Source organism: Gallus gallus, chromosome 1 (assembly GCF_016699485.2).
Source record: "Gallus gallus isolate bGalGal1 chromosome 1, bGalGal1.mat.broiler.GRCg7b, whole genome shotgun sequence".
Lineage (NCBI taxonomy): Eukaryota > Metazoa > Chordata > Aves > Galliformes > Phasianidae > Gallus > Gallus gallus.
In genome coordinates this window covers 89711341-89727557 of record NC_052532.1, presented here as the reverse complement: position 1 = coordinate 89727557, position 16217 = coordinate 89711341, and the positions used below count along the sequence as shown (strand labels likewise).

At 56.0% G+C, this 16217-nt stretch overlaps 4 protein-coding genes across 4 annotated transcripts; all 4 read right to left on the bottom strand.

Moving 5' to 3' along the window:
• Positions 1-2677: 2677 nt before the first annotated feature.
• Positions 2678-6055, bottom strand: LOC124417270 (inositol 1,4,5-trisphosphate receptor-interacting protein-like 1). Its single transcript, XM_046901683.1, has 2 exons — positions 4392-6055; positions 2678-3993 (listed from the first exon to the last, which is right to left on the bottom strand). The coding sequence occupies exons 1-2, from the start codon at positions 4671-4673 to the stop codon at positions 3214-3216; spliced, it is 1062 nt and encodes a 353-aa protein (XP_046757639.1). The 5' UTR covers positions 4674-6055; the 3' UTR covers positions 2678-3213.
• Positions 6056-6062: 7 nt separating this feature from the next.
• On the bottom strand, positions 6063-8058 carry LOC124417269 (inositol 1,4,5-trisphosphate receptor-interacting protein-like 1). The gene is made up of 2 exons (XM_046901679.1): positions 7777-8058; positions 6063-7378 (listed from the first exon to the last, which is right to left on the bottom strand). The coding sequence occupies exons 1-2, from the start codon at positions 8056-8058 to the stop codon at positions 6599-6601; spliced, it is 1062 nt and encodes a 353-aa protein (XP_046757635.1). The 3' UTR covers positions 6063-6598.
• A 1918-nt stretch (positions 8059-9976) lies between these two features.
• Positions 9977-12826, bottom strand: LOC124417268 (inositol 1,4,5-trisphosphate receptor-interacting protein-like 1). The gene is made up of 2 exons (XM_046901677.1): positions 11163-12826; positions 9977-10764 (listed from the first exon to the last, which is right to left on the bottom strand). Exons 1-2 carry the CDS (start codon positions 11442-11444, stop codon positions 9985-9987), a joined length of 1062 nt encoding a protein of 353 aa, XP_046757633.1. The 5' UTR covers positions 11445-12826; the 3' UTR covers positions 9977-9984.
• Positions 12827-12833: 7 nt separating this feature from the next.
• LOC124417271 (inositol 1,4,5-trisphosphate receptor-interacting protein-like 1) lies at positions 12834-16212 on the bottom strand. The gene is made up of 2 exons (XM_046901691.1): positions 14548-16212; positions 12834-14149 (listed from the first exon to the last, which is right to left on the bottom strand). The coding sequence occupies exons 1-2, from the start codon at positions 14827-14829 to the stop codon at positions 13370-13372; spliced, it is 1062 nt and encodes a 353-aa protein (XP_046757647.1). The 5' UTR covers positions 14830-16212; the 3' UTR covers positions 12834-13369.
• Positions 16213-16217: the final 5 nt, after the last annotated feature.

The following is a 16217-nucleotide window of genomic DNA, read 5'->3' as shown; positions in this document are numbered from 1 at the left end:
ACCCGCTGCTGGAACCAGCGCGTGGTTTTCTGCACGTCCAGGTAGGAGGCCCTGCACAAGGTGTTGAGGAGGCTGGCTTCCTGGTTTTCTCTCAGCTCCCTCCGAGTGTGGTGGAGAAAGCAGAGCATGTCCCCCAGCAGCCGCTCCCTCGCACACATGCACTCCAGCTCCACACGCAGACAGGACTTCCTTTTTGATGCCCCCTTTGGGTTGCCCAGCTCCACACGGAAGGCGTGCCCAGGGGGAGCTCTCATGGGCACGAGCAGGCGGTAGATGACGTTGTCTTCCTGGGCACTCCATCCTTCACAGACGCAGGCCACCCCGATGGCCGGCTGCAGCCGGGGCACGAAGCTGTGGCACGTTTTTCCTCGGCAGGCACGAAGAAGGTCGTCCACCAGCTCCTCCACCAGCTGGCACTTGCCGGCCGCGTGTGGCGCTGGCCACTGGGTGCTGTCGGCCCAAACTCTGCCTACGTCGCGTGTCTCGTCCAAGTCACTGTCCTCTTCCTCTTCCTCTTCCTCGTCCTCCTCCTCGTCCTCCTCCTCCTCCTCCTCGCTGCTGGAACTTTGCTGGTCGCTGTCGCCAGCGGCCAGCGTACGTTGCGCTATCTTGAGGAAGAGGAGCGTAAGGAAGACGGCAAGGGTTGCAACACAGACCCCAAACTTGCTTCTGCTCTCTGGCAAGTAGTTGGTTTTCCTGACGCAGCACAGGAAGCCAAAGAACAGGATAAGGACTCCGGGCAAGACCCAGAGCCGCCACTGCAGCAGGGCATCAAGGAGCAGGGCTCCCTTGGCCTCCCAGCTCGGCCCCTGGCTCCCCTGCTCCGTGCCGTGCAGTGGCTGAGCCATGTCCGGACTCGGCTGCTCCGTATACAGCTGAATGTGCTCATGCACATCGCCATTTACGAGCAGAATTACCAAAGGGACGATTCCGATCAACGCCAGGGTGATGAAGACCACCCGAGCCACCCGAGCCATAGCCGCTAGCAGGTGCGTACCGCACTCACCGAAGGCCTAGGCCAAAGTGCCGCAGCGCTGCCTCTACTCTGACAGCCTCCTGACAACGCCCCGCCCCCCCGCTGTGACGCGTCTGCTGCTGTCACAAGCACAGCCGCATCACTGCACTCCTCCACTCTCCTCTCTCCTGTCTCTTCCCTGACCTCGGTACCAGGGAAAGTTACGGAGCAAATCATCTCCGTACACATCACACGGCACGTGCATGACATCCAGGGGATCGGGCCCGGCCAGCACGGGCTCATGAAAGGCAGGTTGTGCTTGCCCAACATCATCTCCTTCTATGACCGTGTGACCGGATGGGTAGATGAGGGAAAGGCTGCTGAGGTAGTCTACCTAGACTTCAGCACGGTCTTCCACAGTATCCTCCCGGGGAGAATTTTGTTTGCATCGGACATTTTTTAATAGATTGCTTCTGTTTATTCATGCATCACCGGAAGTGTTACTAAAAGAGAAAGATATGCTATTAAATCAAAAGCAAACAAAATCTTGTGCTTGTGTGGTGTTGTCAGAGCCGAGGTTCCTTTAATCCGTATTTTGGAAGGTGTGCTTCACAGCATTCAATTGGCTTGGCTGAGTAACGAGACCCGGATCCGCGCTGGCAGCATGTGCTACCTGAACATCTTATGTGTACCCGAGGGCTCCAGCAGAAACAATGCAGGTTAGGGCTAAAAAAACAATTGGAAGGAATCTATAAAAGGAAACTGATCGCCAGCCATGATTCAAAGATGCATGATCAGACACCTGGGCTCCCCAAAGAAATTATAAAAGCACCCCCTCAGTTTGTCCAGATCTCTCTGCAAGGCCTGCGCACCCTCAGGGAATCAACAGTTCCTCCCGGCTCAGTGTCATTCACAGAGTTGTCTCCTATACTTTCAATTCCTGTATCCAACCAAGTGCGGAAAACGTGAAAGACAACTGGCCCTGAAATGGAGTCCTATGGAGCTCCTTGCAGTTCCACGGGATGAACCCGTGCGGGTCTCGTAGACTTGCATGCATCCAGCTGCAGCAGCAAACCCTACACACGTTTGGGGTTGTCCGGGGGTTTATTCTTATCACAGTCACAGTCCTCCAACTCATGTCTCTGGGTTTCCCAGAGCTCATCATCCACGTTGAAGACAGTGGTGAGGAAGGCATTCAATGTCTCTGCAGCCATTTCTGCTCCACATGGTGGAGCAGGCTGTCCCCCTGCAGCCCGTGGGCACTGCGCAGGGCAGACCTCCACGCACAGCCAGGAAGGAGCCCACGGTGCAGCAGTGGACGAGGCCTGGAGGAGGCCAAAGCACATGGAGCAGCCCTGGGCTGGAGCTGCAGCCCACGGAGAGCAGCCCGCAGTGGGGGCGGAGGCCAGGGGGAGCTGCCAGCCACGGGGACCTGGGTGGAGCAGTGCCTGACAGATACACCTCACGGTTCAAAGCCGTGCTGGGGCAGGGCTTGGAGCGCTGCAGCCTGTGGGAAGCTCAGACAGGATCAGTTCTGGATTCAGCAGCATCCTTCATGGGGGAAGACAGTGGCCACGGAGGAGCAGCAGAGACGAAACATTAAGGACTGACCACAGCCCCATCCCCTGTCCCTCCTGCTCATCTTGCGGGGAGGTGGTTGAAGTTTCAGGCGTAAAGTTGAGCCTTGAGAGTAGAGGTTGTAGGAGAAAAGTGGGTTTTTTTAGATTTGCTTTGTTTTCACTGTTCAACCCTGTCATTAACTGGCAATAAATTGACTTTGTCTTCCAAAAGCTGGGATGGTAGCTGGTGAGAGATGTCCCTGTCCCTGTCTCAACCCACAAGCTGTTTGATCATATTTTCTCCCTGCTTGCTGAGGTACCAGATCTCCCTTCCCTGATGCTGACACAGCCATCTGCCTTACGCCAAGCACAGAGGAAGGTCCGGCGGCTTGAATAAGACACGGCGATGCTCTGTGATGATGCAGGAACTGGGATAATTGAGTTTTCAGCAGGTCCCCTCATAGTGGGTTTACCTGCGTAGGCAGAAGAGCTTAAGTCCTGCATGGTACAGGTCAGTGCCACGCTTTTGTGTGCTCCTCTCTTCTCACAGCACATCCCTACGTGCTCAGCATCGGTGCTCAGCGGGAAGAACGAGAGGAGCGCTGGTATGGTTAATACTACTATTAGTTTTATTTAAGAGAGAGAAGGACATACTTGGAAAGACAGAAACAGAGAAGAAGACGGAAGCATAGTCTGAGCCTAGTCAAAGCTCAGGAACGTGCCCGATTCATCAAGCTGCACCCCAAGAGTCATCTCGATGGTGAAGGTGCTCTTGGAGGGGGGGGTCAGCTTGATCTTGCAGGAGTGGTCGGAGGGCACCAGCTCCAGGCCCCAGTCACGCGACTGAGGCAGACATTTCCAGGCTGCTTTCACCCGCTGCTGGAACCAGCGCGTGGTTTTCTGCACGTCCAGGTAGGAGGCCCTGCACAAGGTGTTGAGGAGGCTGGCTTCCTGGTTTTCTCTCAGCTCCCTCCGAGTGTGGTGGAGAAAGCAGAGCATGTCCCCCAGCAGCCGCTCCCTCGCACACATGCACTCCAGCTCCACACGCAGACAGGACTTCCTTTTTGATGCCCCCTTTGGGTTGCCCAGCTCCACACGGAAGGCGTGCCCAGGGGGAGCTCTCATGGGCACGAGCAGGCGGTAGATGACGTTGTCTTCCTGGGCACTCCATCCTTCACAGACGCAGGCCACCCCGATGGCCGGCTGCAGCCGGGGCACGAAGCTGTGGCACGTTTTTCCTCGGCAGGCACGAAGAAGGTCGTCCACCAGCTCCTCCACCAGCTGGCACTTGCCGGCCGCGTGTGGCGCTGGCCACTGGGTGCTGTCGGCCCAAACTCTGCCTACGTCGCGTGTCTCGTCCAAGTCACTGTCCTCTTCCTCTTCCTCTTCCTCGTCCTCCTCCTCCTCCTCCTCCTCCTCCTCCTCGCTGCTGGAACTTTGCTGGTCGCTGTCGCCAGCGGCCAGCGTACGTTGCGCTATCTTGAGGAAGAGGAGCGTAAGGAAGACGGCAAGGGTTGCAACACAGACCCCAAACTTGCTTCTGCTCTCTGGCAAGTAGTTGGTTTTCCTGACGCAGCACAGGAAGCCAAAGAACAGGATAAGGACTCCGGGCAAGACCCAGAGCCGCCACTGCAGCAGGGCATCAAGGAGCAGGGCTCCCTTGGCCTCCCAGCTCGGCCCCTGGCTCCCCTGCTCCGTGCCGTGCAGTGGCTGAGCCATGTCCGGACTCGGCTGCTCCGTATACAGCTGAATGTGCTCATGCACATCGCCATTTACGAGCAGAATTACCAAAGGGACGATTCCGATCAACGCCAGGGTGATGAAGACCACCCGAGCCACCCGAGCCATAGCCGCTAGCAGGTGCGTACCGCACTCACCGAAGGCCTAGGCCAAAGTGCCGCAGCGCTGCCTCTACTCTGACAGCCTCCTGACAACGCCCCGCCCCCCCGCTGTGACGCGTCTGCTGCTGTCACAAGCACAGCCGCATCACTGCACTCCTCCACTCTCCTCTCTCCTGTCTCTTCCCTGACCTCGGTACCAGGGAAAGTTACGGAGCAAATCATCTCCGTACACATCACACGGCACGTGCATGACATCCAGGGGATCGGGCCCGGCCAGCACGGGCTCATGAAAGGCAGGTTGTGCTTGCCCAACATCATCTCCTTCTATGACCGTGTGACCGGATGGGTAGATGAGGGAAAGGCTGCTGAGGTAGTCTACCTAGACTTCAGCACGGTCTTCCACAGTATCCTCCCGGGGAGAATTTTGTTTGCATCGGACATTTTTTAATAGATTGCTTCTGTTTATTCATGCATCACCGGAAGTGTTACTAAAAGAGAAAGATATGCTATTAAATCAAAAGCAAACAAAATCTTGTGCTTGTGTGGTGTTGTCAGAGCCGAGGTTCCTTTAATCCGTATTTTGGAAGGTGTGCTTCACAGCATTCAATTGGCTTGGCTGAGTAACGAGACCCGGATCCGCGCTGGCAGCATGTGCTACCTGAACATCTTATGTGTACCCGAGGGCTCCAGCAGAAACAATGCAGGTTAGGGCTAAAAAAACAATTGGAAGGAATCTATAAAAGGAAACTGATCGCCAGCCATGATTCAAAGATGCATGATCAGACACCTGGGCTCCCCAAAGAAATTATAAAAGCACCCCCTCAGTTTGTCCAGATCTCTCTGCAAGGCCTGCGCACCCTCAGGGAATCAACAGTTCCTCCCGGCTCAGTGTCATTCACAGAGTTGTCTCCTATACTTTCAATTCCTGTATCCAACCAAGTGCGGAAAACGTGAAAGACAACTGGCCCTGAAATGGAGTCCTATGGAGCTCCTTGCAGTTCCACGGGATGAACCCGTGCGGGTCTCGTAGACTTGCATGCATCCAGCTGCAGCAGCAAACCCTACACACGTTTGGGGTTGTCCGGGGGTTTATTCTTATCACAGTCACAGTCCTCCAACTCATGTCTCTGGGTTTCCCAGAGCTCATCATCCACGTTGAAGACAGTGGTGAGGAAGGCATTCAATGTCTCTGCAGCCATTTCTGCTCCACATGGTGGAGCAGGCTGTCCCCCTGCAGCCCGTGGGCACTGCGCAGGGCAGACCTCCACGCACAGCCAGGAAGGAGCCCACGGTGCAGCAGTGGACGAGGCCTGGAGGAGGCCAAAGCACATGGAGCAGCCCTGGGCTGGAGCTGCAGCCCACGGAGAGCAGCCCGCAGTGGGGGCGGAGGCCAGGGGGAGCTGCCAGCCACGGGGACCTGGGTGGAGCAGTGCCTGACAGATACACCTCACGGTTCAAAGCCGTGCTGGGGCAGGGCTTGGAGCGCTGCAGCCTGTGGGAAGCTCAGACAGGATCAGTTCTGGATTCAGCAGCATCCTTCATGGGGGAAGACAGTGGCCACGGAGGAGCAGCAGAGACGAAACATTAAGGACTGACCACAGCCCCATCCCCTGTCCCTCCTGCTCATCTTGCGGGGAGGTGGTTGAAGTTTCAGGCGTAAAGTTGAGCCTTGAGAGTAGAGGTTGTAGGAGAAAAGTGGGTTTTTTTAGATTTGCTTTGTTTTCACTGTTCAACCCTGTCATTAACTGGCAATAAATTGACTTTGTCTTCCAAAAGCTGGGATGGTAGCTGGTGAGAGATGTCCCTGTCCCTGTCTCAACCCACAAGCTGTTTGATCATATTTTCTCCCTGCTTGCTGAGGTACCAGATCTCCCTTCCCTGATGCTGACACAGCCATCTGCCTTACGCCAAGCACAGAGGAAGGTCCGGCGGCTTGAATAAGACACGGCGATGCTCTGTGATGATGCAGGAACTGGGATAATTGAGTTTTCAGCAGGTCCCCTCATAGTGGGTTTACCTGCGTAGGCAGAAGAGCTTAAGTCCTGCATGGTACAGGTCAGTGCCACGCTTTTGTGTGCTCCTCTCTTCTCACAGCACATCCCTACGTGCTCAGCATCGGTGCTCAGCGGGAAGAACGAGAGGAGCGCTGGTATGGTTAATACTACTATTAGTTTTATTTAAGAGAGAGAAGGACATACTTGGAAAGACAGAAACAGAGAAGAAGACGGAAGCATAGTCTGAGCCTAGTCAAAGCTCAGGAACGTGCCCGATTCATCAAGCTGCACCCCAAGAGTCATCTCGATGGTGAAGGTGCTCTTGGAGGGGGGGGTCAGCTTGATCTTGCAGGAGTGGTCGGAGGGCACCAGCTCCAGGCCCCAGTCACGCGACTGAGGCAGACATTTCCAGGCTGCTTTCACCCGCTGCTGGAACCAGCGCGTGGTTTTCTGCACGTCCAGGTAGGAGGCCCTGCACAAGGTGTTGAGGAGGCTGGCTTCCTGGTTTTCTCTCAGCTCCCTCCGAGTGTGGTGGAGAAAGCAGAGCATGTCCCCCAGCAGCCGCTCCCTCGCACACATGCACTCCAGCTCCACACGCAGACAGGACTTCCTTTTTGATGCCCCCTTTGGGTTGCCCAGCTCCACACGGAAGGCGTGCCCAGGGGGAGCTCTCATGGGCACGAGCAGGCGGTAGATGACGTTGTCTTCCTGGGCACTCCATCCTTCACAGACGCAGGCCACCCCGATGGCCGGCTGCAGCCGGGGCACGAAGCTGTGGCACGTTTTTCCTCGGCAGGCACGAAGAAGGTCGTCCACCAGCTCCTCCACCAGCTGGCACTTGCCGGCCGCGTGTGGCGCTGGCCACTGGGTGCTGTCGGCCCAAACTCTGCCTACGTCGCGTGTCTCGTCCAAGTCACTGTCCTCTTCCTCTTCCTCTTCCTCGTCCTCCTCCTCCTCCTCCTCCTCCTCCTCCTCGCTGCTGGAACTTTGCTGGTCGCTGTCGCCAGCGGCCAGCGTACGTTGCGCTATCTTGAGGAAGAGGAGCGTAAGGAAGACGGCAAGGGTTGCAACACAGACCCCAAACTTGCTTCTGCTCTCTGGCAAGTAGTTGGTTTTCCTGACGCAGCACAGGAAGCCAAAGAACAGGATAAGGACTCCGGGCAAGACCCAGAGCCGCCACTGCAGCAGGGCATCAAGGAGCAGGGCTCCCTTGGCCTCCCAGCTCGGCCCCTGGCTCCCCTGCTCCGTGCCGTGCAGTGGCTGAGCCATGTCCGGACTCGGCTGCTCCGTATACAGCTGAATGTGCTCATGCACATCGCCATTTACGAGCAGAATTACCAAAGGGACGATTCCGATCAACGCCAGGGTGATGAAGACCACCCGAGCCACCCGAGCCATAGCCGCTAGCAGGTGCGTACCGCACTCACCGAAGGCCTAGGCCAAAGTGCCGCAGCGCTGCCTCTACTCTGACAGCCTCCTGACAACGCCCCGCCCCCCCGCTGTGACGCGTCTGCTGCTGTCACAAGCACAGCCGCATCACTGCACTCCTCCACTCTCCTCTCTCCTGTCTCTTCCCTGACCTCGGTACCAGGGAAAGTTACGGAGCAAATCATCTCCGTACACATCACACGGCACGTGCATGACATCCAGGGGATCGGGCCCGGCCAGCACGGGCTCATGAAAGGCAGGTTGTGCTTGCCCAACATCATCTCCTTCTATGACCGTGTGACCGGATGGGTAGATGAGGGAAAGGCTGCTGAGGTAGTCTACCTAGACTTCAGCACGGTCTTCCACAGTATCCTCCCGGGGAGAATTTTGTTTGCATCGGACATTTTTTAATAGATTGCTTCTGTTTATTCATGCATCACCGGAAGTGTTACTAAAAGAGAAAGATATGCTATTAAATCAAAAGCAAACAAAATCTTGTGCTTGTGTGGTGTTGTCAGAGCCGAGGTTCCTTTAATCCGTATTTTGGAAGGTGTGCTTCACAGCATTCAATTGGCTTGGCTGAGTAACGAGACCCGGATCCGCGCTGGCAGCATGTGCTACCTGAACATCTTATGTGTACCCGAGGGCTCCAGCAGAAACAATGCAGGTTAGGGCTAAAAAAACAATTGGAAGGAATCTATAAAAGGAAACTGATCGCCAGCCATGATTCAAAGATGCATGATCAGACACCTGGGCTCCCCAAAGAAATTATAAAAGCACCCCCTCAGTTTGTCCAGATCTCTCTGCAAGGCCTGCGCACCCTCAGGGAATCAACAGTTCCTCCCGGCTCAGTGTCATTCACAGAGTTGTCTCCTATACTTTCAATTCCTGTATCCAACCAAGTGCGGAAAACGTGAAAGACAACTGGCCCTGAAATGGAGTCCTATGGAGCTCCTTGCAGTTCCACGGGATGAACCCGTGCGGGTCTCGTAGACTTGCATGCATCCAGCTGCAGCAGCAAACCCTACACACGTTTGGGGTTGTCCGGGGGTTTATTCTTATCACAGTCACAGTCCTCCAACTCATGTCTCTGGGTTTCCCAGAGCTCATCATCCACGTTGAAGACAGTGGTGAGGAAGGCATTCAATGTCTCTGCAGCCATTTCTGCTCCACATGGTGGAGCAGGCTGTCCCCCTGCAGCCCGTGGGCACTGCGCAGGGCAGACCTCCACGCACAGCCAGGAAGGAGCCCACGGTGCAGCAGTGGACGAGGCCTGGAGGAGGCCAAAGCACATGGAGCAGCCCTGGGCTGGAGCTGCAGCCCACGGAGAGCAGCCCGCAGTGGGGGCGGAGGCCAGGGGGAGCTGCCAGCCACGGGGACCTGGGTGGAGCAGTGCCTGACAGATACACCTCACGGTTCAAAGCCGTGCTGGGGCAGGGCTTGGAGCGCTGCAGCCTGTGGGAAGCTCAGACAGGATCAGTTCTGGATTCAGCAGCATCCTTCATGGGGGAAGACAGTGGCCACGGAGGAGCAGCAGAGACGAAACATTAAGGACTGACCACAGCCCCATCCCCTGTCCCTCCTGCTCATCTTGCGGGGAGGTGGTTGAAGTTTCAGGCGTAAAGTTGAGCCTTGAGAGTAGAGGTTGTAGGAGAAAAGTGGGTTTTTTTTAGATTTGCTTTGTTTTCACTGTTCAACCCTGTCATTAACTGGCAATAAATTGACTTTGTCTTCCAAAAGCTGGGATGGTAGCTGGTGAGAGATGTCCCTGTCCCTGTCTCAACCCACAAGCTGTTTGATCATATTTTCTCCCTGCTTGCTGAGGTACCAGATCTCCCTTCCCTGATGCTGACACAGCCATCTGCCTTACGCCAAGCACAGAGGAAGGTCCGGCGGCTTGAATAAGACACGGCGATGCTCTGTGATGATGCAGGAACTGGGATAATTGAGTTTTCAGCAGGTCCCCTCATAGTGGGTTTACCTGCGTAGGCAGAAGAGCTTAAGTCCTGCATGGTACAGGTCAGTGCCACGCTTTTGTGTGCTCCTCTCTTCTCACAGCACATCCCTACGTGCTCAGCATCGGTGCTCAGCGGGAAGAACGAGAGGAGCGCTGGTATGGTTAATACTACTATTAGTTTTATTTAAGAGAGAGAAGGACATACTTGGAAAGACAGAAACAGAGAAGAAGACGGAAGCATAGTCTGAGCCTAGTCAAAGCTCAGGAACGTGCCCGATTCATCAAGCTGCACCCCAAGAGTCATCTCGATGGTGAAGGTGCTCTTGGAGGGGGGGGTCAGCTTGATCTTGCAGGAGTGGTCGGAGGGCACCAGCTCCAGGCCCCAGTCACGCGACTGAGGCAGACATTTCCAGGCTGCTTTCACCCGCTGCTGGAACCAGCGCGTGGTTTTCTGCACGTCCAGGTAGGAGGCCCTGCACAAGGTGTTGAGGAGGCTGGCTTCCTGGTTTTCTCTCAGCTCCCTCCGAGTGTGGTGGAGAAAGCAGAGCATGTCCCCCAGCAGCCGCTCCCTCGCACACATGCACTCCAGCTCCACACGCAGACAGGACTTCCTTTTTGATGCCCCCTTTGGGTTGCCCAGCTCCACACGGAAGGCGTGCCCAGGGGGAGCTCTCATGGGCACGAGCAGGCGGTAGATGACGTTGTCTTCCTGGGCACTCCATCCTTCACAGACGCAGGCCACCCCGATGGCCGGCTGCAGCCGGGGCACGAAGCTGTGGCACGTTTTTCCTCGGCAGGCACGAAGAAGGTCGTCCACCAGCTCCTCCACCAGCTGGCACTTGCCGGCCGCGTGTGGCGCTGGCCACTGGGTGCTGTCGGCCCAAACTCTGCCTACGTCGCGTGTCTCGTCCAAGTCACTGTCCTCTTCCTCTTCCTCTTCCTCGTCCTCCTCCTCCTCCTCCTCCTCCTCCTCCTCGCTGCTGGAACTTTGCTGGTCGCTGTCGCCAGCGGCCAGCGTACGTTGCGCTATCTTGAGGAAGAGGAGCGTAAGGAAGACGGCAAGGGTTGCAACACAGACCCCAAACTTGCTTCTGCTCTCTGGCAAGTAGTTGGTTTTCCTGACGCAGCACAGGAAGCCAAAGAACAGGATAAGGACTCCGGGCAAGACCCAGAGCCGCCACTGCAGCAGGGCATCAAGGAGCAGGGCTCCCTTGGCCTCCCAGCTCGGCCCCTGGCTCCCCTGCTCCGTGCCGTGCAGTGGCTGAGCCATGTCCGGACTCGGCTGCTCCGTATACAGCTGAATGTGCTCATGCACATCGCCATTTACGAGCAGAATTACCAAAGGGACGATTCCGATCAACGCCAGGGTGATGAAGACCACCCGAGCCACCCGAGCCATAGCCGCTAGCAGGTGCGTACCGCACTCACCGAAGGCCTAGGCCAAAGTGCCGCAGCGCTGCCTCTACTCTGACAGCCTCCTGACAACGCCCCGCCCCCCCGCTGTGACGCGTCTGCTGCTGTCACAAGCACAGCCGCATCACTGCACTCCTCCACTCTCCTCTCTCCTGTCTCTTCCCTGACCTCGGTACCAGGGAAAGTTACGGAGCAAATCATCTCCGTACACATCACACGGCACGTGCATGACATCCAGGGGATCGGGCCCGGCCAGCACGGGCTCATGAAAGGCAGGTTGTGCTTGCCCAACATCATCTCCTTCTATGACCGTGTGACCGGATGGGTAGATGAGGGAAAGGCTGCTGAGGTAGTCTACCTAGACTTCAGCACGGTCTTCCACAGTATCCTCCCGGGGAGAATTTTGTTTGCATCGGACATTTTTTAATAGATTGCTTCTGTTTATTCATGCATCACCGGAAGTGTTACTAAAAGAGAAAGATATGCTATTAAATCAAAAGCAAACAAAATCTTGTGCTTGTGTGGTGTTGTCAGAGCCGAGGTTCCTTTAATCCGTATTTTGGAAGGTGTGCTTCACAGCATTCAATTGGCTTGGCTGAGTAACGAGACCCGGATCCGCGCTGGCAGCATGTGCTACCTGAACATCTTATGTGTACCCGAGGGCTCCAGCAGAAACAATGCAGGTTAGGGCTAAAAAAACAATTGGAAGGAATCTATAAAAGGAAACTGATCGCCAGCCATGATTCAAAGATGCATGATCAGACACCTGGGCTCCCCAAAGAAATTATAAAAGCACCCCCTCAGTTTGTCCAGATCTCTCTGCAAGGCCTGCGCACCCTCAGGGAATCAACAGTTCCTCCCGGCTCAGTGTCATTCACAGAGTTGTCTCCTATACTTTCAATTCCTGTATCCAACCAAGTGCGGAAAACGTGAAAGACAACTGGCCCTGAAATGGAGTCCTATGGAGCTCCTTGCAGTTCCACGGGATGAACCCGTGCGGGTCTCGTAGACTTGCATGCATCCAGCTGCAGCAGCAAACCCTACACACGTTTGGGGTTGTCCGGGGGTTTATTCTTATCACAGTCACAGTCCTCCAACTCATGTCTCTGGGTTTCCCAGAGCTCATCATCCACGTTGAAGACAGTGGTGAGGAAGGCATTCAATGTCTCTGCAGCCATTTCTGCTCCACATGGTGGAGCAGGCTGTCCCCCTGCAGCCCGTGGGCACTGCGCAGGGCAGACCTCCACGCACAGCCAGGAAGGAGCCCACGGTGCAGCAGTGGACGAGGCCTGGAGGAGGCCAAAGCACATGGAGCAGCCCTGGGCTGGAGCTGCAGCCCACGGAGAGCAGCCCGCAGTGGGGGCGGAGGCCAGGGGGAGCTGCCAGCCACGGGGACCTGGGTGGAGCAGTGCCTGACAGATACACCTCACGGTTCAAAGCCGTGCTGGGGCAGGGCTTGGAGCGCTGCAGCCTGTGGGAAGCTCAGACAGGATCAGTTCTGGATTCAGCAGCATCCTTCATGGGGGAAGACAGTGGCCACGGAGGAGCAGCAGAGACGAAACATTAAGGACTGACCACAGCCCCATCCCCTGTCCCTCCTGCTCATCTTGCGGGGAGGTGGTTGAAGTTTCAGGCGTAAAGTTGAGCCTTGAGAGTAGAGGTTGTAGGAGAAAAGTGGGTTTTTTTAGATTTGCTTTGTTTTCACTGTTCAACCCTGTCATTAACTGGCAATAAATTGACTTTGTCTTCCAAAAGCTGGGATGGTAGCTGGTGAGAGATGTCCCTGTCCCTGTCTCAACCCACAAGCTGTTTGATCATATTTTCTCCCTGCTTGCTGAGGTACCAGATCTCCCTTCCCTGATGCTGACACAGCCATCTGCCTTACGCCAAGCACAGAGGAAGGTCCGGCGGCTTGAATAAGACACGGCGATGCTCTGTGATGATGCAGGAACTGGGATAATTGAGTTTTCAGCAGGTCCCCTCATAGTGGGTTTACCTGCGTAGGCAGAAGAGCTTAAGTCCTGCATGGTACAGGTCAGTGCCACGCTTTTGTGTGCTCCTCTCTTCTCACAGCACATCCCTACGTGCTCAGCATCGGTGCTCAGCGGGAAGAACGAGAGGAGCGCTGGTATGGTTAATACTACTATTAGTTTTATTTAAGAGAGAGAAGGACATACTTGGAAAGACAGAAACAGAGAAGAAGACGGAAGCATAGTCTGAGCCTAGTCAAAGCTCAGGAACGTGCCCGATTCATCAAGCTGCACCCCAAGAGTCATCTCGATGGTGAAGGTGCTCTTGGAGGGGGGGGTCAGCTTGATCTTGCAGGAGTGGTCGGAGGGCACCAGCTCCAGGCCCCAGTCACGCGACTGAGGCAGACATTTCCAGGCTGCTTTCACCCGCTGCTGGAACCAGCGCGTGGTTTTCTGCACGTCCAGGTAGGAGGCCCTGCACAAGGTGTTGAGGAGGCTGGCTTCCTGGTTTTCTCTCAGCTCCCTCCGAGTGTGGTGGAGAAAGCAGAGCATGTCCCCCAGCAGCCGCTCCCTCGCACACATGCACTCCAGCTCCACACGCAGACAGGACTTCCTTTTTGATGCCCCCTTTGGGTTGCCCAGCTCCACACGGAAGGCGTGCCCAGGGGGAGCTCTCATGGGCACGAGCAGGCGGTAGATGACGTTGTCTTCCTGGGCACTCCATCCTTCACAGACGCAGGCCACCCCGATGGCCGGCTGCAGCCGGGGCACGAAGCTGTGGCACGTTTTTCCTCGGCAGGCACGAAGAAGGTCGTCCACCAGCTCCTCCACCAGCTGGCACTTGCCGGCCGCGTGTGGCGCTGGCCACTGGGTGCTGTCGGCCCAAACTCTGCCTACGTCGCGTGTCTCGTCCAAGTCACTGTCCTCTTCCTCTTCCTCTTCCTCGTCCTCCTCCTCCTCCTCCTCCTCCTCCTCCTCGCTGCTGGAACTTTGCTGGTCGCTGTCGCCAGCGGCCAGCGTACGTTGCGCTATCTTGAGGAAGAGGAGCGTAAGGAAGACGGCAAGGGTTGCAACACAGACCCCAAACTTGCTTCTGCTCTCTGGCAAGTAGTTGGTTTTCCTGACGCAGCACAGGAAGCCAAAGAACAGGATAAGGACTCCGGGCAAGACCCAGAGCCGCCACTGCAGCAGGGCATCAAGGAGCAGGGCTCCCTTGGCCTCCCAGCTCGGCCCCTGGCTCCCCTGCTCCGTGCCGTGCAGTGGCTGAGCCATGTCCGGACTCGGCTGCTCCGTATACAGCTGAATGTGCTCATGCACATCGCCATTTACGAGCAGAATTACCAAAGGGACGATTCCGATCAACGCCAGGGTGATGAAGACCACCCGAGCCACCCGAGCCATAGCCGCTAGCAGGTGCGTACCGCACTCACCGAAGGCCTAGGCCAAAGTGCCGCAGCGCTGCCTCTACTCTGACAGCCTCCTGACAACGCCCCGCCCCCCCGCTGTGACGCGTCTGCTGCTGTCACAAGCACAGCCGCATCACTGCACTCCTCCACTCTCCTCTCTCCTGTCTCTTCCCTGACCTCGGTACCGGGGAAAGTTACGGAGCAAATCATCTCCGTACAGATCACACGGCACGTGCATGACATCCAGGGGATCGGGCCCGGCCAGCACGGGCTCATGAAAGGCAGGTTGTGCTTGCCCAACATCATCTCCTTCTATGACCGTGTGACCGGATGGGTAGATGAGGGAAAGGCTGCTGAGGTAGTCTACCTAGACTTCAGCACGGTCTTCCACAGTATCCTCCCGGGGAGAATTTTGTTTGCATCGGACATTTTTTAATAGATTGCTTCTGTTTATTCATGCATCACCGGAAGTGTTACTAAAAGAGAAAGATATGCTATTAAATCAAAAGCAAACAAAATCTTGTGCTTGTGTGGTGTTGTCAGAGCCGAGGTTCCTTTAATCCGTATTTTGGAAGGTGTGCTTCACAGCATTCAATTGGCTTGGCTGAGTAACGAGACCCGGATCCGCGCTGGCAGCATGTGCTACCTGAACATCTTATGTGTACCCGAGGGCTCCAGCAGAAACAATGCAGGTTAGGGCTAAAAAAAACAATTGGAAGGAATCTATAAAAGGAAACTGATCGCCAGCCATGATTCAAAGATGCATGATCAGACACCTGGGCTCCCCAAAGAAATTATAAAAGCACCCCCTCAGTTTGTCCAGATCTCTCTGCAAGGCCTGCGCACCCTCAGGGAATCAACAGTTCCTCCCGGCTCAGTGTCATTCACAGAGTTGTCTCCTATACTTTCAATTCCTGTATCCAACCAAGTGCGGAAAACGTGAAAGACAACTGGCCCTGAAATGGAGTCCTATGGAGCTCCTTGCAGTTCCACGGGATGAACCCGTGCGGGTCTCGTAGACTTGCATGCATCCAGCTGCAGCAGCAAACCCTACACACGTTTGGGGTTGTCCGGGGGTTTATTCTTATCACAGTCACAGTCCTCCAACTCATGTCTCTGGGTTTCCCAGAGCTCATCATCCACGTTGAAGACAGTGGTGAGGAAGGCATTCAATGTCTCTGCAGCCATTTCTGCTCCACATGGTGGAGCAGGCTGTCCCCCTGCAGCCCGTGGGCACTGCGCAGGGCAGACCTCCACGCACAGCCAGGAAGGAGCCCACGGTGCAGCAGTGGACGAGGCCTGGAGGAGGCCAAAGCACATGGAGCAGCCCTGGGCTGGAGCTGCAGCCCACGGAGAGCAGCCCGCAGTGGGGGCGGAGGCCAGGGGGAGCTGCCAGCCACGGGGACCTGGGTGGAGCAGTGCCTGACAGATACACCTCACGGTTCAAAGCCGTGCTGGGGCAGGGCTTGGAGCGCTGCAGCCTGTGGGAAGCTCAGACAGGATCAGTTCTGGATTCAGCAGCATCCTTCATGGGGGAAGACAGTGGCCACGGAGGAGCAGCAGAGACGAAACATTAAGGACTGACCACAGCCCCATCCCCTGTCCCTCCTGCTCATCTTGCGGGGAGGTGGTTGAAGTTTCAGGCGTAAAGTTGAGCCTTGAGAGTAGAGGTTGTAGGAGAAAAGTGGGTTTTT